This window comes from Mesoplodon mirus (assembly GCF_964341445.2).
Source record: "Mesoplodon mirus genome assembly, chromosome: 12".
Taxonomy (NCBI): domain Eukaryota; kingdom Metazoa; phylum Chordata; class Mammalia; order Artiodactyla; family Ziphiidae; genus Mesoplodon; species Mesoplodon mirus.
In genome coordinates, this window is record NC_138988.1 from 11,448,047 (window position 1) to 11,475,598 (window position 27,552).

General features: G+C 39.6%; 1 protein-coding gene across 2 annotated transcripts in view; it reads left to right on the top strand.

Annotated features, from left to right (window-relative positions):
• LOC309813445 (uncharacterized protein) overlaps nt 1-27,552 on the top strand; it is a 172,174-nt gene that overhangs the window by 66,537 nt on the left and 78,085 nt on the right. For both annotated transcript variants that reach the window (XR_014295498.1, XM_082638308.1), the window contains one exon: nt 337-431. Coding sequence is in view for 1 of the 2 variants with exons in the window: in XM_082638308.1 (XP_082494434.1) it covers nt 337-431 (95 nt within the window). In the remaining variant the exon portion in view is untranslated. The remainder of the gene's footprint in view (nt 1-336; nt 432-27,552) is intronic.

Here is a 27,552-nt window from a genome sequence, read left to right on the forward strand (position 1 = left end):
TCCGCTTTTCATTCTTGGAACCAGCCACTGTGCTGTAACAGCCCAAGCCACATGCAGAAGCCACACTGAGGAGTAACAAGGCACTCCAGCAGTGAGCCACCTTGGATGTGTCACCCTAGTTCAGCCCCTAAATCAAGGGTGATAAAACTGTGGCTTTCAGCCAAAAGTGGCCTGCCATCTGATTCTGTAAATAAAGTTTGACTGGAACACAGCTATGCCCATTTGTTTATATGTTATCTATGACTGCTTTCTCACTACAATGGCAGAGTAGAATAGCCATGACAGAGACCTTATGACCCGCAAAGCCTAAAATGTTTACTATTTGTCCCTTTATAGCAAAGTTTGCTGACTGCTGCCTTAGATGGCTGCAACTTCATCTGCCATCACGTGAAGCAGAAGAACTGCCAGCGTGAATCCAACCAACGCACATCGTGAGTGATAATCTAATTTTTGCCGTCTTAAATCATTAAGTTTTGGGATGGTTTGTTATATATCAACAAGTGAAACAAACTGTAAAATCTAATATCTGTATTTTATAAGCTTGATGATTTCATGGTTTAAATTTTTCTTTTCTTTTCTCTTAACTGTCAGTAAGCTCTGTTGAAATTTTTCCTATGTGTCTTAGCTACATGTCACTGAAATTTCTCTCTCCAAGGTGAACACACTCTTTGTTACTAAATCCACGAGATGCCTTTCAGTCTTCATCTCATTTGACTCTTGGTCAGCATTTGACACTCTTGACCACCTCTTTGTTCTTGAAACATCTTCTCCCTTTTATTCATTTAAATCATAATCTCCTAATTTTCTTTTGTCTTTCAAGAAGTTTCTTGTCAATTTCTTTTGCAGGGGGTGGGAGGGGAGAGGTGGGTGCTGATCTTCTGCCTAACATTTAATGTTCAAGTCTTTAGGAGTCTCTCTTAGATTTCATTTGACATTCAACTAATATATATTGAGCCTACTGTATGCCAGGCATTATTCTAGGTACTTGGGACACATTAGGAAACAAAAAAACAAAACTCCCTGCCCTTGGAGAAATTTGTAAGTGTACACATAATAAAATAAATCGTTACAAAACTAGACGTTAATAAGTGTTTTAGAAAAAATAAACAGAATGGGGGGTAGGGAGTATGGGGTAGGGGGAGGTGGGAATTTAAAGAAAGAATAGATCAGAATAGGCATTTCTGAGATTATGATATTGGAGCAAAGCCTTAAAAAAGGGAAAGGAACTGACCTGTGGGTATCTAGAAAAGCATCCCTCTAATAATTAATGATGTTGAGCATCTTTTCATGTGCCTCTTGGCCATCTGTATGTCTTCTTTGGAGAAATGTCTATTTAGGTCTTCTGCCCATTTTTGGATTGGGTTGTTCTGTTTTTTTGATATTGAGCTGCATGAGCTGTTTGTATATTTCGGAGGTTAATCCTATGTCCATTGATTTGTTTGCAAATATTTTCTCCCATTCTGAGGGTTGTCTTTTCATCTTGTTTATGATTTCCTTTGCTGTGCAAAAGCTTTTAAGTTTCATTAGGTCCCATTTGTTTATTTTTGTTTTTATTTCCATTACTCTAGAATGTGGGTCAAAAAAGATCTTGCTGTGATTTATGTGAAAGAGTATTCTTCCTATGTTTTCCTCTAAGAGTTTTATAGAGTCTGGTCTCACATTTAGGTCTTTGATCCATTTTGAGTTGTTGCTTTTGTTTTTGTTTTTTTTTGACTGCGTTGGTTCTTCGTTGCTATGTGCGGGCTTTCTCTAGTTGCGGCAAGTGGGGGCTACTGTTGGTTGCGGTGCACGGGCTTCTCATTGCAGTGGCTTCTCTTGTTGTACAGCACAGGCTCTAGCTGCGTGGGCTTCAGTAGTTGCAGCACGTGGGCTCAGTAGTTGTGGCTCACGGGCTCTAGAGTGCAGGCTCAGTAGTTGTGGCATACAGGCTTAGTTGCTCCACGGCATGTGGGATCTTCCTGGACCAGGGCTCGAACCCATGTCCCCTGCATTGGCAGGGGGATTCTTAACCACTGCGCCACCAGGGAAGCCCCTTGAGTTTATTTTTGTGTATGGTGTTAGGGAATGTTCTAATTTCATTCTTTTACATGTAGCTGTCCAATTTTCCCAGCACCACTTATTGAAGAGATTGTCTTTTCTCCATTGTATATTCTTGCCTCCTTTGTCATAGATTAGTTGACCATAGGTGCATGGGTTTATCTCTGGACTTTCTATCCTGTTCCATTGATGTATATTTCTGTTTTTGTGCCAGTACCATACTGTCTTGATTATTGTAGCTTTGTAGTATAGTTTGAAGTCAGGGAGCCTGATCAAAACTACATGAGGTATCACTTCACACTGGTCAGAAGGGCCATCAGCAAAAAATCTACAAACAGTAAATGCTGGAGAGGGTGTGGAGAAAAGGGAACCCTCTTGCATGGTTGATGGGAACGTAAATTGATACAGCCACTATGGAGAACAGTATGGAGGTTCCTTAAAAAACTAAAAATAGAATTACCATATGACCCAGCAGTCCCACTACTGGACATATACCCAGAGAAAGCCATAACTCAAAAAGACACATGCACCCCAGTGTTCATTGTAGCACTGTTTACAGTAGCCAGGTCATGGAAGCAACCCAAATGCCCAGTGACAGACAAATGGATAAAGAAGAAGTTGTATGTATATACAATGGAATATTACTCACCCATAAAAAGGAACGAAACTGGGTCATTTGTAGAGACCTGGATGGACCTAGAGACTGTCATACAGAGTGAAGTAAGCCAGAAAGAGAAAAGCAAATATTATATATTAATGCATATATGTGGAATCTAGAAAAATGGTACAGATGAACCTGTTTTCAAGGCAGAAATAGAGACACAGACATAGAGAACAAACGTTTGGACACCAAAGGGGGAAAAGAGGGTGGGATGAATTGGGAGATTGGGATTGACATATATACAGTAATATGTATAAAATAGATAACTAATGAGAACCTGCTGTATAGCACCAGGAACCACACTTTGCTGTACAGTAGAAACTAACACAACATTGTAAAACAACTATACCCCAATTAAAAAAAAAAATAGGACAAGTGAAAAGCATCCCAGGCAGAGAGTGCAGAAGTGCAAAAACCCTAAGGCAAGGAGCGAGCCTGGGGTGTCTGAGGACAGGAAGGAAGGATGCCCCCGGTGGTGGGATGCAGTGAACCCTAGGATATGAGGTCAGAGAAACAACAGGCTCCAGATCCTGTAGTCCTTGTAAGCCATTGTCAAGACTTTGTCTTTTCTCAAGGTGATGGGGGTGGTCTTTGGGGAGTTTTGAGGAAAAGAATCAAGTCATCAAAAGGACCACTCTTGCTGCTGAATTGAGAAAGAATGGAGGTGGCTGGAATGGCAGCAGGCTCTGGGAGAGAGGCAGACAAAAGGGTGCCAGCAGAAACCAGGAAGAGTGATTCTCTCCTCTAACTGGACACAATTTTCTTGGACAATTTGAGGTACTCATGCTGTCCTGGTTCTAATGATCATTCATGGGCTGATGCTCCCAAGTCTATTCTTTTCCAGCCCAAATCTCTCTCCTGAGTCTCAGACTCACAAATCCAAAAACCTACTGGTCATCTCCTTTTTCAGTGTTTTGTGGGTGTCTCATGCTCTGCTTTTTCGTCTAAAATCTTTGTCTCCTCCGGTGCTCCCTGGATTTCACTACTGAAGCCATGCAGCCATGACTTCTTATTAAAGCTTTGTCTTTAAGAGGCCACTGCTAACATATGTTAGTGGACAGTCTGTGGTGGCACATAAATGCTTTGGGTTCCATTAACACATCATTATGGTTTAGTTTATCAGATTTTCTGCCTTAGCACTGGCTTGAAGGATTGGACATAGAATAAGTAGGTTTTAACTGGGACAAGATGATGGAATGCTGCCTTAGATGACAGTTCAAGGCAGGGTGCCATAGTGGTCGAGCACTGAATACCCAGAGGATAGAGGATCAGAATTAGAGTGGATTCCTTACATTTTGCAGTTTTGACCAATAGGCGCATTGCCATTGGGTAAGTAATTCTGAATTTGTCACTTTTGTTACAAATAGTAAACTTACCATGTAGCCAGAATACAAGAGTGAAGGCTCCAAAGATATTATAGAATTTTAATATGTGATTTCAGTTTTCTTCCATCTCTCCTGGGAATTTTTTTGTCCACTCCCCATTATAATTTTAGAATTTAGAATTCATTCTTTTGACTTTAAGCAAAGGCGTTATGGAAAACATTTTATTAGAAGGGTGTATGATTCCTTCTTCTATGATCTTTTTTTAAAATATATAATTTGTGTGTAAAGGAGCTTCAGAAATATCTTAATCTTTTTTGTCTAACTCTTATAAGTGGTTTTTAAAAAGTAATAATTTATACAAGGCAAATAAATCTTCCCAGATTATTTTTTTCCATATCACACTTGTATGTGGGAAAGAGTCTTGTAAAAATCGTTAGTGTGAAACTAGGCCAGTGAGGGCTATTATTTTTTATTAAAAAATCAACTTCAAAATGAATGTTTAAATGCAAGCTTAACATAGTTAAAAATGCAATTAAGTCTCATTTCTTGACACTTGAGAGCTCTTTTTATTTATTTATCATAGTCAACAAATATTTTTCAAAGGCTTGCTGTGTACTAGGCAGTATGTGTGTGCTAGGGGTAGCAGGTAAACAAAACAGAGAAGGAAGTCGCTACCATGGAGCTTACTTCCATTGGGGGAGGTAGACAAAAAAATAGTACAAGATAATTACTGCTTGTATTAAATGCTAGGAAGGAAATAAACAAAGCATGGAGGAAGAGAGACAGACAGACCTACCTAAGATCCTACCTAAGGAGGGTCTCTCTGAGAAGGTGAATTTGAGTTGAGGCTTGAAGGATGAGGCCAAGTCCACCAGGAGAACTGGGAAGTGCCTTGGAGGGAGGGACCAGCAGAAGCAAAGGCCTAGAGGCAGGAAAGGCTCAAGGTTCAAGAAAGAGAAAGGAGGCCAAAGTGACCAAGAATGGCAGAGGTGGAAATAAGGGCGGGAGCCAGATTGTGCAGGATGTTATAGGCCTTAGTAAGGAATTTGAATTTTATTGAGTGTAGTAGGAAGACAATGAAGGATTTATGCAAAGGAATGATGTGACCAGATGCTGTTCTTTGCCTTTTAAAAAACTGTGGCAAAATATACGTAACATAAAATTTACCATCGTAACCATTTTTTAAGTGTACAATTCAGTAGCATTAAGTATATTCGTGATGTTGTGCAACCATCACCACTATCCATTTCCAGAACTCTTCGTCATCCCAAACAGAAACTCTGGATCCAGTAAACAGTTACTACAGGCTGCCTTATATGGGAATCATTTTCTGTTCCTTTAAATTCTGCATGCCCATGATGACTTTTCTTAGAAACTCTCCCTAGGGAGAAGTCTTTCCGCCCAGGGAAAGCTATCATGGTGACTCCAGCAGCTCTGTCCCTAACCCTTACTATCCTCACACCTGTAATCCAGACTGGAGCTCACTGAAGTGCAGGCTAGTGCTTCTGGTTGAGGGCGAGTAGAAAGCAGCAGCTGGGTTTTAGACCAGTTCCGAGCAAATGATCTTCCTCGTCTCAAAAACCGGCCACACCACTTTGGAAAATAGTTTGGCAATTTTTCAAAAAGTTAAACATAAGACTACCATGTGCCCAGCAGTTCTACTCCTACGTGTCTCCTCAGGAGAAATGGAAACATGTATCCACACAAAGAATCCCACCTGAGTGTTCAGAGAAGCTTTGTTCATAATAGTCCCAAACTAGAAACAACCCACTGTCCATCGACTGACGAATGTATAAACACAATGTGGCCGGTGCATGTGACAGAATACTTTTCAGCCCCCAAAAGGAACAAACTACGGACACAGGCTATGTCAGAACCTCAGAAACATGATGTTAAGTGAAAGAACCCACACACAGGCAAGCACATATTGTATGAACATGAAATAACCAGAAAAGGCAAATTTCTAGACAGAAACTAGATTAGTGGTTGTCTGAGGTTAGGACTGGGAACAGAGATCACCTGTAAGTGGGCATGAGGGAGCTTCTTAGGGGAGATGAAACTATACTCAAACTGACTGATGATGATAGTTGCACTATTTGGTAAAGTTACTAAAAATCATTGAATTATACACTGAATACGAGTGAATTTTATGCTGTGTAAAACGTACGTGATCAGTAGCTTGGATAGGGTCTGATACTCAATGCTCACTGGAAGACAAACGGTTCACCTGGACCAATATAGAAACCTTTTAACTGAGCAGAATGGGAAGGAAAATCTGTCCTAATATTGCTGATATACCTTGCTTTATCTGTGACAATTCTATTTTGAATGGCTCTCATTCTCTCTATTTTAAAGGGAATTAAAGTCTCTAAAGCCTTTTTAAAAAGCCATAATTACCTAAGGTTTTCCCTATAACTATGCAATTCTTATTTCCTTCAGCTTTTCCTACTAGGACTTCGGATCTGAAATAATTTCTGTTCCCTGAACTGTTATGTCTGTTCGCAAGTAAACTGGTTGTATCAAAGATTACTACTGAATATTTCATTTTTGGTGGCTTTGAGGAATTTGAGGAATTTGTTTTTTAAATTCTCAGAGAAGCTTTTGGTCCTCAAATGGCTGAAAGTTTCTGATCAAGATAACTTCACAAGATAACTTGGCCAGTGTTTGTTCAAATCCTGTGCTTGGCTGTTTTTGGAAAAATATCTTCAAATTAATTTTTGTTTACAGGGTATGGTTAGGAAAAGCATAACTATGTTATAAACATCCTTTTGAAAAGTAGCAATTTAGGAAGAACCTAAGAATCAGGACCTGTGGCGTGACCCTGGGTAAGTCTGATTACCTCTGTTTTCCCTCTTTTCTCATCTTGTATTCTGGGGACAGTATGTGCCTTAAAGACAGCAACATATAGAAGCACCTAGAACAGTGACCACCAGCTAGGAAGCACTCCATAGGTGTTTTCATTATTCCCATGGAAAATGACCATCAGTAGTAGTTTGTATGGTATTTCTTTGGATGTTTTTCTTTTTGCACGATCATTTCTTTTCAAGAAGCAGAATGAAAACCATTGTATATCTTGGTTTTTGAAAGAACAAAGCCATCATCATCATCTACATTATCATCATCGGCAACAAACACTTATAAATGCAGGGTGGTGTTGTGGTTAAAAGAGTGGGAGCTGGGTCAGCCTACCTGGGTGTGAATGCCGGCTCTGCCGTTACCAGCTCAAGTGACCTTGAACAACTCTCTTAGCTTCCCTCAGCCTTGTTTTCATTAATAAATTGGGACTCATAATGGTACCTTTGTCATAGGACAGAGATTAAATGATAGAATACGTGAAAAGCACAACACTGTAAAAATGGGGCCAAATGATGACTCTTAGTAATTGTAGATTCTTAGACGCTGTATGAGAGACCATCCCCATTCTTGACCAGCCAGCAATCTCTGTTTGCACTTGAATGCTAAATTTTATGTGACTTTAATCAGTTTAGAGTTGCTAAGAACTCAAATTTCCTTACCGGGGAAATAGAAATTGCTATTGTAGATTTAATGAAAGGCAGAGACATGTATTGTCTGGCTCTTCCCTCCTTTGGATTTAAGGAGGTGAGTACAGTAGGTGAGTCCAAGGTAAAGATCTGCATTGGGCAGTGTTCATGTCTTTGAACCTCCTCTTAGCAATATTCGCTCACTTCCCCTCATCAAATTTGAAGCCTCTTCTCTAAATGTCTAGGGTCTTCATGTTGCCTCCTGTGGTGGATTGAAGAACGTGGCAAAGATATTTGACAGCTGCTCTCATGAAAAGGTAGACTATTTGTCCACACCTTGAATCTGAGATGGTCTAGGCACTTGCACTGACCAACAGAATGTACCAGAAGTGACTGTATGCAGGCCTTTCCTCTTCTGCCTTTGCCTCTTGGAACCCTGCCCCGCAACCACCATACTATGAAGAATCCCAGAGTGAGAGATCAGGAGAGGAGACAGGCCCAGGACATTGCCCTGCTGAGCCCACTGGAGTCCAGCGCCAGCTGACCCCCCTGCTGACTGCAGCCATGGGAGTGAGCTTAGGTGAGACATGTATGAGCCACAGAGTTGTGAGAAATACTAAACCGTTGTTTTAAGCCACCAATTTTAGGGTGGTTTGTTACACAAAGAGTGTATAACTAATACTCCTGCAAACTTCCCAAGACGTCACCTCTACCCCACCCACACGCCCCATGCACACTCACGAGCGTCTCTCTGACTTGCTGGGCTAAATCAGTGATGCTTTGCTGTGACCCCATCCCTGTCTTAACCCCACAGTAAAACTTCCCTTTTATGTGTCCTGGCCTTTAGGAGCCTTGCGGTCAGTTAATGGGTTTGAAAGCAAACTCATACTGTAATTCATACTGAGACCCTAGGAACTGATATTTGCTTAATTAATGTTTTACCTTGCTTTTTTTTAAAAATTAGGTTATTTATTTATTTACTTTAAAAAATTTATTTATTTACTTATTTATTTTTGGCTGCATTGGGTCTTCGCTGCTGCGCAAGGGTTTTCTCTAGTTGCCGCGAGCAGGGGCTGCTCTTCGTTGTGGTGCATGGGCTTCTCATCGCGGTGGCTTCTCTTGTTGCAGAGCATGGGCTCTAGGCGCGTGGGCTTCAGTAGTTGTGGCTCACGGGCTCAGTAGTTGTGGCGTGCGGGCTTAGTTGCTCTGCAGTATGTGGGATCCTCCCGGACCAGGGCTCAAACCCGTGCCCCCTGCATTGGCAGGCAGATTCTTAACCACTGCGCCACCAGGGAAGCCCCTGTTTCACCTTGTTTTAACCCACGGGAGTAGCTCCTTGCAATGAAGAAATTTAAGACCTGAGGCAGGCAAGGTCCTGGGAAAGATCCCTCTGGTAAATGGCTGACTCTTTGTCCTAGAGGTAGAACCTTTAGTTATATGAAAGCTAAGTAAGGCGCCTCCCACCTCTGAACTCTTTTCACCTGCTTCTAACATTACACTTCTTTTGAGTAGGACAGTGGTTTAAAATACCCATTCTTGGGTCTTGCCCACCGAGATACTGAGATTCTGATTCAGTGGGTCTAAGTGTGGTCTAGGTGTCTGTATTTTCATTGATGTTTAGTGACTCTGAAAATCACACACACACACACACACACACACACACACACACACACACACACACAGAGAATTCAGCCCAGTTCAGCTGAGGAATGAATGGGTACCAGTGGAAGCAGCCTGGTATTCACATCACATAGTAACATGGCAGAGGTAAATGGGGTTAACTTTATAATGTGTAACTATCCTTTGTTATTGATTGAGGAAGGGAATTATACCACCCAGTCTCATCGCTCAGAAATCTTGATCTTCTAGAATGTAGGATGGAAAGGGGCTTTGAGAGATGGTCTGATCCATAGGCAGAAACAATCATGTCTGCCTAGACATAGGAGAAGCTATCCTATTTCTAAAGGCTGTGAAAGTTGGCAATTTTAAAATCTGGTTTAATCATCCATTAATAACCAGATCTGGAGTTTACTACCTTTTGTCAGTAAAAATTGAAGCCCAGCAATTTATTTTTTAAATCTTTACATTTTTTGTGCGTTTTACAAATTCACGTCGTACAAAATTCAAAAGGGACAGGAGTGTACAAAGTGACTATTTCCCTCCTACGCTTTTCCCCCCTTCATTCACTTCCCTTCTCTGGGGCCCAATACTTTAAAAATTTTTTTAAATAAATTTATTTATTTTATCCTTTTTTTTTAGATTTTTTTTTGATGTGGACCATTTTTAAAGTCTTATTGAATTTGTTACAATATTGCTTCTGTTTTATGTTTTGGTTTCTTGGCTGAGAGGTATGTGGGATCTTAGCTCCCTGACCAGGGATCAAACCCACACCCCCTGTAATAGGAGGTGAAGTCTTAACCACTGGACTGCCAGGGAAGTCCCTTATCTTAGTTATTGTATTGTTGGCTGTGTTGGGTCTTGTTGCTGCGCGTGGGCTTTTCTCTGGTTGTGGCGAGTGGGGGGCTACTCTTCATTGTGGTGTGCAGGCTTCTCATTGTGGTGGCTTCTCTTGTTGGGAGCATGGGCTCTAGGTGTGTGGGCTTCAGTAGTTGTGGCACACGGGCTCAGTAGTTGTGGCACACGGGCTCTAGACTGCAGGCTCAGTAGTTGTGGCGCAGGGGCTTAGTTGCTCCGCGGCATGTGGGATCTTCCCGGACCAGGGCTCAAACCTGTGTCCCCTGCATCGGCAGGGGGATTCTTAATCACTGCTCCACCAGGGAAGCCACCTAATACTTAAACAAAATTTTTTTTAATTGAAGTAAAACATATTTACATAAAACATAAAATTCATCGTTTTAACCATCTTAAAGTATATAATTCAGTGGTTTTTAGTATATTCACAGTGTTTTGCAAACATCAACCCAATCTAATTTCAGAATACCCCATCACATCAAAATGAAACTTTATACACCTCCCAATTCCCCCTCCCCCAGCTCCCTGACAACCACTGCATTGGACATTTAATGTAAGTAGGATGATACAGTACGTGGCAACTTGTGTTTTTGTCTTCTCTCACTTAGCGTAATGTTTCCAAGGTTCATCCATGTTGTAGCGCGTATCAGACCTTCATTCCTTTTTATGACTCAGTAATATTCCATTGTATGGATACACCACATTTTTTATCCATTCATCCACTGATGAACATTTGGGTTGTTTCCTGCTTTCAGCTATTATAAATAATGCTGCCGTGAACGCTCACGTGCAAGTTTGTGTGTAGGCGAATATGTTCCTAGGGGTGGAATTGCTGGGTCAATGGTACCTCTTTAACTCTTTTTTTTTGGCTGCTTTGGTTCATCGTTGCTGTGCAAGCTGTGCGCAGCTTTCTCTAGCTGTGGTGAGCGGGGGCTACTCTTCGTCGCGGTTTGTGGGCTTCTCATTGTGGTGGCTTCTCTTGTCGCGGAGCGTGGGCTCTACGCGTGCAGGCTTCAGTAGTTGCGGCACATGGGCTTAGTTGCTCCGCAGCATGTGAGATCTTCTCAGGCCAGGGGTTGAGCCCGTGTCCCCTGCATTGGCAGGTGGATTCTTAACCACTGCGCCACCAGGGAAGCCCCATGTTTAACTTTTTGAGGAACTGCTAAGATGTTTTCCACAGTAACTGCACCATTTCCTGTTCCCACCACCAGTGTATGAAGGTTCCAATTTCTCTGTATCCTCACCAACACTCATTATTTTCTGTTTTTATTTTTTTATTGCCTTCCTAGTGGGTGTTTGTTGCTAGTGTATGGAAATACAATTGATTTTTGTGTATTGATCTTGTATTCTGCAACTTTGCTGAACTTTTTTATTAGCTCCAATAGTTTTTCTGGTGGATTTTTTTTTTTTTTAGTGTTTTCAATATATGAGATCATGTTTTCTGTGAATAGATATAGTTTTACTTCTTGTTTTACAATCTGAATATCTTTTATTGCTTTTCTGTGCCTAATTGCACTAGTTAGAACTTCTAGTACAATGTTGAATAGAAAGGGTGAAAAGTGCATATCATTTTCTTTTTCCTGATCTTAGGAGGAAAGCTTTCATTGAGTATGGTGGTAGCTGTGGGTTTTTCACAGATGCAGTAGGAAGGTTTGTGTGTGTTCTTTCAGGGATAGTATATTCATATATTAGAAAATATATTAACATAACTTTTAGCCTATATACACTGTCTGCACCTTGCATTTTTCAGCTAAAAATATATCTTGGAGATCTTTCTAAATTAGTACTTAAAGAATTTCTTCATTTAAAAAAAATGGTTGCTTGGTTTTTTCATTGTAGGGACACACCATCATTTATTTAATCAGCCCTCTACTGAAGGATAATCTAACTCTCAGCAGTATTGGTCATATGAATTCAAAATCAGCAATCATTTATATAATCCCTAATATTTATTTAACCCCTACTATTGTGTAGGGCACAATAGAAGTTATTGAAGAAAGTAGAGTCTTTCATTCACCTCATTTTCCTATTTTTGTTATAGAAATATTGAGCAAAAAAAAAAAAAGTTAGCCTAACCCTATTTCTTCCAACTTTCTAAATTTCAAACACATAAAAGAGTTGAAAGAGTTGTACAAGGTAACTCAAATAATAATTACCTAGATTAATCAACTGTTAACATTTTGCCATCTTTATCTATGATAATATGTTTATTTGCTCTGTTTGCTGAATCATGTGAAAGTAAGCTGTGGATTTCTAGACAATTCACCCCTAAAAATAAGGATGTTCTCCTACTTAACTACCATATTATATCACACAGAAATGTAACCATTTATTCCTAAATATCATCAAATATCTGATCCATGTTCAGTTTTTAAAATTTGTCCCTGCAATGTCTTTTCAGTGTCTTTTTTTTTTCTTAATTAAGATCTAATCAAAGTCTACACACTACATTTTGGTTGTTATCTCTCTTAAGTCTCTTTTATCTAGAAGAGTTCCCGTATCTTTTTTTTTTTTTAATAATATTGACTTTTTGAAGAGACTAAGCTAGTTGACTTTTAGAATGTCCCACATTCTAGCTTTGTCTGATTGTTTCCTCATGGTATTGTTTACCCTGTTCTTTTATTCCCAGTATTTTCTGTAAATTTAGAGGTTAATCCTAAAGTTTTGATAAGATACAGGTTATCTTTGGGACAACATTTAGTAAGTGAATCTATATACTATTGCATCCTATCAGGAGGCATATGATGCCATTATTCTCCTATTAGTGATGTTAAGTTTGATCACTTGTTTTCAGTAATGTCCTCTGGAACTCTCCATTGAAAAGGTACGATTTCCCCTTTAAGCTCTGATAGTTACTCCTTTAATCATTAGAGAATGTCAAAGACTTGTGTTTGGAGGAGAGGTGGTGGAAGTCTATTTGCTTCTTTTCTTCCTTATATACCTCAATTCCAGCTAGTGGTTTAGACAACTTTTAGTTACAAATAGAAATCTAATGGCAGGCATGCAATAGATCAGGTGACAATCTATAACCTGGAGTAGTAGGGCATGATCAGCCCCTTACTCTGGGATCAGTGGAAAGATCATTGCATTAGAAATCAAAACCAGGGATCACAGTTTCAGTCTCTAATCTGCCACGAACTACCCATGTGACCTTAAATCATTTAACTTCAATGGGCTCCAGTTTCTTCATCCCTGACTCCAGATGGTCTTTAGAGTTCCCTATGGCTCTGATGATGCTATGGTTTTGCTCCATTTCACTTAGTGAAAAATATTAGATCACATTTACTAGATGTACAATGTGGGAGCTTTTGTTTCTCTCAAAAATTAAAACACTTGGGAATTTCAATTAATTCCATGATTAGGGGGTGTCTACTCCATGTAGGTGTTCACTACATATTCTTGTGAATCAGGATACTAGTTTTGATGAGTGGACTTTTGGTTTTCTTATTATGTTTTATTTTTATTTTTTCCTTTTCTTTTCCATGACCCAAGAAAATTGTTGGGCAGCTAGGTTACTTTTTCTTTGTCCTATCGGTTGAATTGTGTCCCTCCACCAAATTTATATGTTCAAGTCCTAACCCCCAGTACCTCAGAATGTGAACTTATTTGGAAATAGCATTGTTGTAGATGTAATTAATCAAATTAAAATGAGGTTATCAGAGTGGGCTCTAATCCAATATGACTGGTATCCTCATAAAAAGGGGAAATGTGAACAACAGAGACATACAGGGAGACTGCCATGGGAAGATGAAGGCAGAGATTGAGGTGATAAATCTATAAGCCAAGGAACACCTAAGATTGCCAGCAAACCATGAGAAGCTAGGAGAGAGACCTGGAACAAATTCTCCTTCATATCTTTCAGAAGGAACCATCCCTGCTGACACCTTGATGTTGGGCATGTAGCCTCCAGGACTGCAAGACAATAAATTTCTGTGGTTTAAGCAAACTGATACACTTGGTATCCCTGGTCTGGTAATCAATTCCTTGAGGAATTATAATAACCTACAGGGAAAGTAAAGAAATCACAAGCTTTTCTCTCTTTTCTTTAAACCATTTTTGAAAATTGAAGTATAGTTAATTTACACTGTTGTGTTAGTTTCAGGTGTACAGCAAAGTGATTCAGTTATACATACATATATAAGCTCTTTTTCAGATTCTTTTGCATTATAGGTTATTACAAGATATTGAGTATAGTTCCCTGTGCTATACAGTAGGTCCTTGTTGGTTATCTATTTTATAGATAGTAGTGTGTATATATTAATCCCAAACTCCCAATTTTTCTCTCTCCCCACCTCCCACAGGCTTTTCTCTTGTACAGATGTCAGAACCCTTACCTGGCTGAAAAGATATGTATGTATGTATGTATGTATGTATGTATGTATTCATGCAAATTCTGTATCAGACCAGACACATTTTCTGAACTGTTCATGGGGTAATTTGCTGCTATTGTGTCTCTGGTAGGTTTTGTGCATCTGTACATGTGCACATGTGTATATTCTCAGGCATGTATATATAAATGTCAGCCTTATCCTTTCAATAGATTCTGACTCTTGATACCAAGGAGACAGACTAGAACTCATTATTCTCTAACTGAATTTAAATATCTTAGTTGTTTCAGCATACATACGGTCACGTCCCCAACACAAAAATATTATAATCAGACTTTTGAGTAAAAATCTTAATAATTGCTCGCAATTCCTATATGTAGCAAGATACCAGCCATGGAAAGATATAAAGGGAGCCAAGTAAGTAGAAAATTCCTCTGAAGAATACAAATGATCTGCTAGAATTTTCCATTCGTTTCCGCATTTTGCCAGAATCTTGGAATGTGGACCTCTCGACACATGTTATACTTCAATAGGTAGTTTAAAAAGCACACAAATGCAAAAAATGCTTTTGTTTGGTTCAGATGAGTGGCTTCAGAAAGCTATATGGATGTGGTGGTTTTATGAGCACTTCTTCATCTATTCTAACAGTATAATTTGTTCTGCTTTGGAGGAATTCCCTCACCTGTGTCCTGATGATCACTATGGTTCCTTCCACCTATAAAATGCTATCAGTCTAACATAAATGATAGCAGAAGTAGTTAGTGCTAGCATGAATTTTTCAAATGTGACCTTTCAAGGTTGACATTCTGACATAAGCCTTCATTAGTGATTGTTATTTAACCACAAAATCATCTTGCAAATGTAACAAACAAATCTGGCTGTTGTTATAAAAAATTTAACTGTCTGTGTCTTTGATCATGTACTGTGATAAGAACAGAGTGCTTAACCAGAGTTGATGGATATGAATTTAAAAAGGGACAATAATGGAATTTTTATACTTATCGATGAGTAGAAGTTCAAGTATATCTGCATGTCTGCAATCAATGCCTTGTGTAAATGTAAGCAATATGCACTTATCTACCTGAAAAGAAGCTCATCTTGCAAAACTAGAGATTTAGAATAGTTCTGTTTTGCAATAGAAAGACTGGTGATAAATGAGAAACGTGTTCATCATATAGACGACTGTGGTTCAGACTAGTCCAGATGCCACAGGGTCACTACCAAACTCTTACACTCGTGGTTGAATTTAGAGTGGTTTGCTTAGGCACGTGGTTTGGAGTGAACAATCATTACCCAGACGTTATACACATGTCTCGACTTCTATAGTGGTATAGAAAGAACAGAGACCTCAGAATCTCCTCTTCGGATTCACAGTGTTACAAAGAGAAACTAATGGAAACCAAAATGAACTCCTACGAGCCCAAAGAACATAACTTTGTCACTATCAGCCTAAAATACTGCCTTTACCTAGTCTCATGGAAGTTCTAATAAACAGTGCAGGAGGCATTCATCCAGGGGTAAAATGTATTCCATAAAAATTGTCCTTTCTTTAGGGATACTTCTGGTATGATAAGCACTTATCTCACAAATCATTCCAAAAATGACTCCATAGTCCATGATTTATCTTTTCAAGTATGCATCCTAAGAGCCCAACCCTGGCAATTCCATTTTCAAACCCCAAAGAGATATAAGCAGGACTGTGAATTATGTCACCAACCTGATAATAACCAGTGATCAAATTTAATCTGTTTCCAGATTTTCTAATAATGATTCGATGTTACAATGTCTGGCTTCAAAAATGTCATAAATAACACATTTTTTACTGCCAGTGTTTTTATGATCTCTTTTCATATCTGTCGGTTCAGATTATTCAAGATATCTATCAGTGTATATTAGGCATTGTGCCACTTATTTGATTTTACTTAGATCCAACTGCTTCTTTGAAAACCTGTGCTGAATTGGGTTCTTGAATTATGATAGTGGGTTTCTCAAATTCACATATCTCGCAAACAGAATTGTTTTGGTATTTATTAATCCACTTTTTAAAATAATTTTATGGCTAGTGTGGGCTGCCAAACACAAGCCCAGTGAAACTTTACAAAGATGGGGAAGGATTAACTATTTAATGTAATTAATTATTCCTGTTTTGTTCACAGTGATAATCTGTCTTAAGACACCCTAAGACATGCCCTGGGCGTAGGCTCTTTTCCGCCTAAACTCTCTAGTGTTAGCAGATGTGCAGGGACTCAGGAAGACAATTGTTGATAAAGTACCAGCTAGTTCCCCAAAGACCCAAGGCTTGTATACATCCCAGCAGCCCATAAGCACATCCTTCTTCTGACCCAGCAATAGGAGAGCGCGTAGAGATGGGAGTGCTCCTTTGCCATCTACTCACTGGAGGATGTGCGTCCACACTTCTCTTTAAGGCTTGGGTGATGTTTGCAGTATGTGTGTGCAGGCACCCTCTTGAACCTGGTGTGGATCGTCCAAATGATCTCCCTTCCTTCCTTCAAACCTCAGCTTGAATATCCCTTCTGCTAGGAAGCCTTTCTCCATCAGCCTAACATGGGGCATGGGTTAGGGTTTCCACATTGCACAACTGTAGAATATATATATATATATATATATATATATATATATATATATATATTCTTTTTCAGGTTCTTTTCCCTTATAGGTGATTACAAAATATTAGGTATAGTTCCCTGTGCTCTACAGTAGGTCCTTGTTGTTCATCTATTTTCTGTATAGTAGTGTGTATATGTTATTCCCCAATTCCTAATTTATCCCTTCCCCTGGACCTTTCCCCTTTGGTAACCATAAGTTTGTTTTCTATGTCTGTGAGTCTCTTTCTGTTTTGTAAATAAGTCCACTTGTATCATTTTTTTAGATTCCACGTATAAGTGATATCATATGATATTTGTCTTTCTCTGTCTGACTTACTTCACGTAGTATGATAATCTCTAGGTCCATTTGTGTTGCTGCAAATGGCATTATTTCATTTTTTTAATGGCTGAGTAATATTCCATTGTATATATATACCACATCTTCTTTATCCATTCATCTGTTGATGGGCATTTAGGTTGCTTCCATGTCTTGGCTACTGTAAATAGTACTGCAGTGAACACCGAGGTGCATGTATCTTTTCGAATTATGGTTTTCTCTGGATATATGCCCAGGAGTGGGATTGCAGGACCCACGTGCCCTTCTTATGTGCTACAGCTTCCACTGACTTTACCCTGCTGAACTGTAACTGTTTCCTTGTCCACCTTTCCTCCTGAAGAACAGGGACTGTATCTTAGGTGGTTGAACCTGACAGAGTATGTGCTCAGTCAAGGGTAAACTGAGTTGTTAAGTTCTGTGGCTCTGGATGCCGTATCCCCCGATGTGTGGACCTGAACAAGCAGTTGCCATAGTCTTGTTTTGGAAGAGAGGTGCTACCCGCGTTAGAGGTCTCCCTATTCCTCGTCATTGATGAGCGTTACCTCCTGCCAGGCCCCAGTACCCTGTGTACCTTCTGAGAGAACAGGGCTGCCGGAGGGGTTGGAATGGGAGAGAGGGGCTGAATAAACCCAGGTGCTCCAGCCTTGGTTGGTACCATGGTATTTTAAAAAAGCATGTCCACCCCCTTCCACACCGCTTATCTTTTCTAAGGTAGACCTGTCAGTTGTAAATTCGAGTTTTAGTGGCAGAGGATTATATAATCCATAAGGTCTGATTTGTTACTTATTCATTTAATATTTTCTTCATATATATATATATATATATATATATATATGGAAGAATCAAAATCATTGAAATCAAAAAAGATGGTTCTGCTTTGTGGAAAACAAATCCTTATGCTATAGTACATTTTTCTATTAAAAAAAAGAAAAACTGATTTTCAGAGTTCTGCCAACAACACTCTAAGCGCTAGATTTGCAAATAGGCTTATATTCGTATTTAGAGAATATGCATATTCAGAGACATATTATTCAGGAAATATTTGGTTGTCTTCAGACTTAGTAAAACTTATGGCTAAAAATAAAAGGGGTAAAATATAAATAGTGGGGAAAGTTAGGGAAGATGAACAACAGCCATTACAAGAATAGAAAAGAGAGGAAGAGGTAAGGGGAACTGTGCGTTATTTTCTGTTTTGGTTTATGTCTTCACCACTATCTGAAATTCAATTCAGTTGAACAAATATTAACTAGGTACCCAGCATGCAGAAGGTCAGAAGATGCAATATCAGCCTCCATGTTCTTGGAGTTGAATAGACAGGATATAATGACTGACTCCCCAAAATTCTTTCCTTCAGGTTATGAAACCATGATGTAGTTTAGGGTTTGGACTCAGTTCCATGGTAGCCCCGCCCTCTCACCAAAGAATTGTTCAGACACCCAGGCCTAAGCCTGAAGTAAAATTCCTCCAGCCACAATGGTTGGTCCAGGAATGATTGTGTGACCCAATTTAGTCCAATGAGGTGCAAAAGGCAGTTTTCTGAAGGCGCCGGGGAGAGTTTCCTGATTCCTAAAACAGAGAATAGACAGTAGGGTATTCTTCCCAGAGCCCCAACTGGGTATGAATAGGAGACCCACAAGCGCTCAGTCTCTTGCTATTTGAGAATAAAAGTTGTGAACAGAGATCAGCAGAGTCAATAAAATCTCAGAGAAGTGGATGGAGAACACTGATCAGGCCTTGCCTGGATTTGCACTAATACTTCATTTCATTTTAATTGGATGAATCAACAGATCTTTTTTTATTGCTTAGGGCAGTTTGAGTTGGCTTTTTGCATTCTAACTGATGCACTTGGTAAGCACACTGATATTTATAACGCTTGTCAGAATATGATCCGTGATATAAAGTTTATGCTGAAGAACAAAGCAGAGTCCCTCGGGGAGGGGATCCCATTACTAGTAATTGTGGAGTAAAATAATATGAATATTATCAGTTAGAAATTAAACTAGGTTTACAAGAAGGAATTTACACACGACAGAACAAATAACAAACGTTAAATAAGAGAAACCTAAGTTAGAAATGAATCATAGAATTTGAGAGTTAGAAGAGATCTCAAAGCTTAGATAGGAAAACCCCTAGATTTCCTGTGTACAAATAGGCCCCGAGAGGCTAAGTGACTTGCCCCAAGTCGCAGAACTGAGTTGCAAGGTTGAGAACCCAGTTTTCTTGAATTCCAAATGGGGTTCTTTCTGCTGCATTCACATAGTTCCCTCTCTAAAGATAGGAAAAGAAATAGGAAAATGGTATTTTAAAATGTCAGCATAGGAAGAAGAGTGAGGAAAATGCTGCATTTTCATTTTACGGGGATTTAGGAAGCTCATAATAGAAATTTTGGATATTTTGTTTTTAAATAAGACCATGGCCTTTACTAAAAGCTTGAGCATATGATACAGCGTGGAACCACCTGGGGTAGCAATGATATGTGCTCCATGTAAAGCCAGGCGGGGCTGGTTCAACCCATTCTCACCCCAAATCCGTGACATCCCGCCCCCCCCCCCCGAACTGTCAATCATCTGACTCTTGATAGAGTTAGACTCTACATTCTTTTACAAGATCAAAACCCATTCCTTAAGAGGTCAGGCCAATAGTGTATTCAGCTTGGTGTCTTTGCACTGAGGGACGTTTTTCTCTATTCTTCCCACATATTAAGTGAGGTAGGAGATTCCACTAGAACTGTAAATGCTCAAACTGCAGTAAAATGGATCTCTGGAGTTAGACCTGTGTTCTGGTCTCAGGTGTTCTATTTTAATTGCTCTAAGATCTTAAACACGTTGTATAACCTCTGAGTTTCCATTTCCTCATCTGTTAAACTAACAACTGCCTTGCCTACCTTTCAGGGTTGTTATGAAGATCAAAAGAGCTCATGACTGTGAAAAGCAGAGGGTGATTTCTACAGGCCTTCATGCCCCTCAATTTAAAGATCAGGGAGCCGAGAGCAGCTGAGTGACTCCCAGGTCTGTTAGTGACAGACAGGTAGACCAACCCCTTCCTGAGAATGGTGAGATTCAACCTCCAGGATAGAGACTCATAATTACATTCAAAACAGCCACCAGATTTGCTAGATTTATTCAACAACCGCCTAACAAAGCTATATATGAACACTGGATTCTACCATTTCTCTTAAAATGATGCCCCAAACGTAATAAAACATTACATAAAATGCCAAGAGAGATCGGTATGAACAATCTAGCAGAATGAAGCCCATTTTAAAATCAGTTTCTAGCACTGTTTTGCTTTTTTAGCTAGAGAAAAGAAAAAACACTCAAAGAGTGTGACTAGGAAGTTCAGTGAAGGAAATGACAATTATTTCTCGTGGACATGCGTTAACAGTACAGACACTCAACACATCATTGTCTTCTTCAGACCTCTCCCAAATTCTCCTTTTCCCTGAGTTTGTGAACCCTGCAACTTGAATACTCGAGGTATTTACTCACATGTAGCCAGTCTCCTGCATTGACAATTTAAACGATGTCTTTCCTCAGCCAGAAGGACTGTGAGATCTTGTGATCTACCATATTGACATTCTTTCTATACTCTATGTGTTTGTCTGTTTGCCACTTTCACAGAAGGATTTGAAGCAATTTATACAAATATATGCTCTGTCCAAGAATAAAACAAAGTGGAGTGAGTTTGGGGAAAGAAAAAAAAATATGGATGAGGAAATGTGATGAACTGCCAGATATATATACACAGTAGCCCAACTCAGTTGCCAGCAGTGGGGGGAAAAAAGAAAAAAAAAAAAAGACACTAAGCTTTTCGAGAAGCCAGAGCAAAGACAAATCTTTGCTACCTGGTGATCGCCATTTGGTTTATAGTCAGCAGCCTGTGCCGGGCTGGAGAGAAGCAGCAGAAGGCAGGCTTGGCTTACAGCCGATGCAGCATGCTCTTCGGGAGCCATACTAGCGAAAGCATTCAATTGCACCCTGAACTCTAAATATTCACTTTTAAAACATCCATCTGTCCACCACCCACGAGCCCAGTGGAGTGGCTGCTTAACTTCTCCAGTGAGTACCCGATCTACAGATTCTCCTACCCTGAGCAAATTGGGTTATATCCAAATTCAAAGGCTGCCTTTGCTCCCACAGAAGCCACTTAAGCGTCTGCTGCCCTTGGTAATTCACTGCCCTGGGCAACTGCTTGTTCCATCTCTGTTCTTTTCCCAGCCAGAGTCATTGTTCCAACTTATTTGTATGAGTCAATGCTTCTCAGATACCCAGAAGCCTATTCCCAGAGCTCACTCATTAGTCAAGTCTGTTTTTTCACGAATCAATTACATTCTTTTGTAAAACTAGCTAATCTGAAGAAAAGTGAGTTAGCTAATTTGAGAAAGCAAGTGTTGAAATTGTTGTAGCATCATGTTTTCATAGAAAGTGCTTCTCTAAATTAGAGCTGAGGTATATATATGAATGATGCAAGTGGTCATGGAATTTTAGGAACGGGTCTTTATCCTTGCGGCCATCTCCCTAGATTTTCTTCTCTCTTCCAGTGTACCTTTTAAAAAATTTTTGTTTTATGTTGGAGTATAGTTGATTAACAACGTTCTGTCAGTTTCAGTTGTACAGGAAAGTGTTTCAGTTATACATATACATGTATCTATTCTTTTTCAAATTCTTTTCCCATTTAGGTTATTATAGAATATTGAGCAGAGTTCCCCATGCTATACAGTAGGTCCTTGTCGGTTATCTATATTTTAAATATAGCAGTGTGTACATGTCAATCCCAGACTCCCAGTCTATCCCTCCTCCCGACCTTTCCCCCCGGCAACCATAAGTTTCCAGTGTACCTTTTTGACAATGGTGCTATATAAAAACCTTGTTCCTAGTTGAAAGAAAGACCTGTGAAATGACAGGCCCATGGGTGTGCATGGGAGGGTAAGATTGAGACATGGGAAGTAGACAAAGAATGGGTGACACTATTTGGGCAGCTTGCTTTAGCTGTGTCTATAATCATTACTTTGTGATCATTTTTATCACCATCTGCCTAACTAATAGTGTTTTTAAAACCAGGGCCTTAATTCAGCCCCTACAGAGTGTTTGTTTTAAACTATTTGGTCTATCTAACAACTGGTGAGAAACTATCAGAAACTCGCAGAGAAAATTCTTTCATTCATTTACACAGACTTGAATGTTGCAAGTGCATGAACACATCACTTTTATTTTAGTCACAGCTTTCTTTTCTTGTTTTGATCTGCTGTTTGACTTTTTGCCTTGCCAACCCAGATTCAACTGTCTTCAAAGATGTCTTTAGCGATCATTAAAAAAATCAGCTCTCTTTTCTTTGGATAACTCTGCAACCTGGAGAATTAAAACAACATTGTCTAGTTGTACTGTTGACTCATGTGCAATCTTCAGAAAAGAAAATCATTTTCCTGTGGCTGATTAGCTTTTGAAGCAAGGTTTCCACGAACATATGCTCTTTGGAGACTAGCAGTAATTCCATCTGTTTTTCTTTCCTATCCTTTGTAATACAGAAGGTGGAGGATCTATAGGAGCTGTAAATTACTGAAATTCTCTATACCTTTAAAAATGCATTTCCGATTCAAAAGATTTTCATTATTTTTGATAAGCAGTACAGTTTAGGAAAAGAGACTATTTTTTCATCTGTAAAACTGATAGGTTTTATAGATTTGGATTTCTATGGAGTCTATTTTTTTCTTATCCATCTGTTGTCACAAACTCACAAATGAGAAATAGCAATTATTGTGAAAGCAGAATAACCAGAATAATCATCTCCAGTTTTGGAATAGGTTGTACTGTTTTGTATTTGTCTTCACCTGCACATGTCGAACTTAATGCTTCTCTGAGGTAGATAATTTTATGTTATTTTATAGATAAGGATAATGATGTAATGAGAGGTTGATGAAGTCCTGGTGTCATATCACCATGCCACAAAGTAAGCTTTTAAAGCTCAAATTCAAGGATCAGAAGTATGATTTGCTGCCAAACCACATCAGAAAAGATTCCCAGATTTTGACACCAAGGTTGTGTCTCTTTGACATAAGGATATGCAGGTTGACTGGGTCAACTTTTTCTCCGCCTCTCGGGTCCTCTTTCCACTTAATCAAATACAACGTAGGCTCGAAAACAAGAGCCGTGACACTCTCCCAAAAGTTTTATCTTTAAAACAGGGATTATAAGCCCAATACTTATAGAGTTGTTTTGAGGAGGAAATGAGAAGATGTACAGGCTTTGTTACAGACGCTGGCACTTAGTAGGTATTCAATAAATGTTAACTACTATTATCATTATGATCAGCTCATAGAGGAAAGAAATGGAGGACTTCAAAATCCCTGACTTGGAGCAGATTAAAAGAATGTTTGTAATAGGGTGTTTACTTTGAAAAAGAGAAAGTGTCAATTGTTTCTCCCAAAAGCTTGGAAGAGCTAAAATACTCTTCTGTAGACGCACAATGCTTGGAGCCAGGAATTCTGTCATGTATTACTTTCTACCTATTATCGATTCTTGTCGTCTACTCTCATCTGTATATCTACTGTCTGTCATTATCTGTTGATTTTCTGTCAGTTATCTCTCATCTGTTATCATCTATTATCCTATTATGCAAGAATAAATTTTTATCCCATAACTCTCCCATTTACCCACAGTCAGTTGACAAGGGTCAAAGATCTATCACAGGGATAATAAAGGAGAAATAGCAAAGTGGTAGCTAGCAACCACTTATGAAATTACCAATATCTGATGATTTTTGACCTACATGAGTAGCAATTCCATATGCTTCAACCTAATAGACTATGAATCCAGACACATCCAGGCTACGAATTAAAACCTAAGAGACAATGTATTTTCTATTGTTTTTTTTCTGACCTACTTCCAAAGCAAATGAAACAAACATATAGCAAAAGATTTTAAAAATTGAATAGGAAATAGTGATTCACCAGTGTCGTTCAGCGTTTAGAGAGTACAAATGAATTCAGCACAATTTCAGTTTACTGCACTTGCCATCTTCAGAAGCCAATTTAGATATAGGAAATGGCATTTTCTAAATATAAAACAGAAGTAAACATTAACGAAAATTATGGCTATTTCTAACATGAAAGCCCACTGTCTTTTAAATATTTCTTTTTAAATTTAATTTTATTTATTTTTAAATTTATTTATTTTACTTTTGTCTGCATCGGGTCTTTGTTGCTGCACGCGGGCCTTCTCTAGTTGCAGCGAGCTGGGGCCACTGTTCATTGTGGTTTGCAGGCTTCTCATTGTGTGGCTTCTTTTTGTTGTGGAGCACGGGCTCTAAGAGCTTGGGCTTCAGTAGTTGTGGCATGCGGGCTCAGTAGTTGTGGCTCGCGGGCTCAGTAGTTGTGGCTCGTGGGCTCTAGAGAGCAGGCTCAGTAGTTGTGGCGCACAGGCTTAGTTGCTCTGCGGTATGTGGGATCTTCTGGGACCAGGGCTCGAACCCGTGTCCCCTGCATTGGCAGGCGGATTCTTAACCACTGCGCCACCAGGGAAGTCCCAGGACAGGGTTATTTTTAAAACAAAATTCTCTACTGCCTTAGACTGTATACTCTTATTATGTGTTAAACAGCTCTAATATTGAAGAGTATTTTTACAAGATAATTTTATACCTTCCTTCTTGCTGTTTCCTGCTTCCTTAATTGGTCACCTCGCTAACGGAACTCTCTCTTTGAAACATTGTGGCTTCCCTGTCAACAGGGAGAGGCCAACAGGCTATAAGTAATGCTGTCTTCAAGGCTGGGATTATTATGCTTCCATCCGTCTTTCTTTCCTATAAGCAGAGCTACCGTCTGTTATAGGCTATACACGCTCTCCCAGGACAGGCTGACCTTCAGCATGCTAACGAAATCAAGACATGTCTTTCACCACGCAATTAAATTTCAGTGAAGTTCAGAGGTTTTCAGATGTGACATCTTGAAGACAATTTCATCTGCAAAAGTTTCACAAATCACACGCTGGCAAATTATCAGCTGTACGGAGTCAACACTATGCTCAGCTGTATCTTCTCAGGAAAACAGGCTGAAGTATTAACAGGAGGTTTTCTGAAAGGCTCCCTATGGCACCTTTTTGAAAAGATATTAAACCAAACAGCTGCTGATATGGAAACTGGCTGTTTGAACTCTAACTCAGTTAGATATGTTGACAGGGGAGCCTATGAGGTCTGACAAACATGATGCAGGAAATGACTAGACATTTAATACTTATTACTCTGCAGTATTCCTGGGGCCAGGGAGGTAGCAGGGGTGGCGTTGTGTGGTGCTAAACCGAGACCCAGGTCAGTGAGACTTGAAACATTCCATTGTCCTCCTTTCTAGAGATTCAGGCATTATAAATATTAACTTGTCCAAGATCCTGCTTCAGAGCAATCCGTGACAGGACAAATGAAACATTTTGCAACACCTTAAAAAGAAACAAGCCTATCACTGCTGCAGAGCTAGTTTTATTATCCCACTTCCTAAAAAAGCCAATAGACCTCAATAGCTCTGGCAGAATCTTTGTAAAGGTGATGGAATTTGGCCTTTTAATGACGCAAAAAGATGCACGCATGGATTTTGCAAGTTTATACTTCCACGTACATAAATGCTGGGTTTCACCCATGTTTGAACTGTTTGGACTTTTAAAATACAATAAATACAGATACTATCATATGGAATTTCTTTTAAAAGCACAAAAAGTTAAGAGTATAAAAGTGTATTTGGGTTATGTGGCACAGTTGGTCTTTCACAATTTTAGAAAAATGAAAGAAAGCATTCTCATAGCAAATACTGTTATTTTTAACCAGTACAAAAGTCATCAGTTGTGCTAAAATTTCCATAAATGCAAAACAAGTGTGTTCCAACATAATTCAAGACCATGGATGACAATCCAAGAAATACTTACTAAGCCAGTGGTCAGGCAGACACCATGGCCAGAGGGTCAAATCCAGCTCCCAGCTTATCTGGGAGCTTAGGATGGTTCTTATATTTTTAAAGACTTGTAACAAAGAAAGCAAAGAATAATCAATCATGACTGTTCATGACTGACAAAGCCTAAAATATTTACTAACCAGTCCTTAGCAGAAAAACTTTGCCCACTCCTGTAGTAAGCAGTTTGCTATGCTGTGAGCAGAACTGCGTCTTCCCTCAGACCATGCAAGATGGAGTAAAATCTTCCCTGCCCCTTAACAGTTTACAATCTACACATAAGGGGGCATAAGGCCAGTAAGCTCGATTGTAAAGTAAATGGCGTCAGATAAGGGCTTCAAAGGAAGAGACACCAGGCTTGGTGGAGAAATAGAGTGGCTTCTTGGGAGGTGATTCAGATGAACCCTGAAGATAAAAGATTTTGAAGGACAGAGGTGGGTGGAGTGAAGAGGGGGTCAGAGAAACCGAAATGCAGGGAGTACTCTGGAACCTTAGGGCGAGTCACTTGCAGAAGCAAGTGGCTGGAGGGGTGGCCTCCCAGGCAGGAAACCCAGGCAAGGGTATAGCACAGGCCACGGGTAAGGTGGTAGGGAATCTAGACATTCATCCTCTAAGAGGCCCAAAGGACAGCAATTCATGCTTTTACTTTGGTGTCTGATGTGACTGTATTCTCCTATCCTGACAGGGAAGTGTTGGATTATACTCAGTGACAAACGAGAGAAAAAGTCCCTCTTAGCCTGAGCATCTAGTAAATGAATGGCTTTGGCTGTAAGTCAATGAATAACATTAATATATGCGGTTACCAAGTCACCATTAATAAAGCACTGCACAGTTTCAATCTACTCATCAGAATTCTTAAAAGTCCTACTTTTAAGGCAGTTCAAACCGAGGCGAGGCATCTGAGGCTGCCAGGAACACGGAGTCCTGCCTCTGAGGGCTTCCCTGACTCAGTGCGTGACCTTCGGCAAAGCTCTCAGCTCTATCTCAGCTACCTTGGCAATAAAATGGGGGTAACAGATCTTGACCACCTCACAGGAGTGTGACGGAGAGTGATAAATGTCCACCAAAAGCTTTCAAGATAAGTGCTCCTGGAAACTGAGTTGTGAAAAGTTCTCTTTCAAGAGTTCAGGGGAGAAAAAAAAAGAAGATTTTAAAAATCAAAATAGGACGCTGTTTATAGCTTCTAAGAGTCAAGAGCTTTGCAACACAGAAATGATCACTGATGGAAAATACAGAGCCTACAGATTGCTAAGGGTGCCCATAAACTACCAGGAGAGTTCTGTTCTGTAAGTTAATATGAGGGAAGAAATTGTTTTAGTTTAAGGTGGGAGAGGATACTGAAAATCAGACAGCACTGCCCTGCACAAGACAACCACAT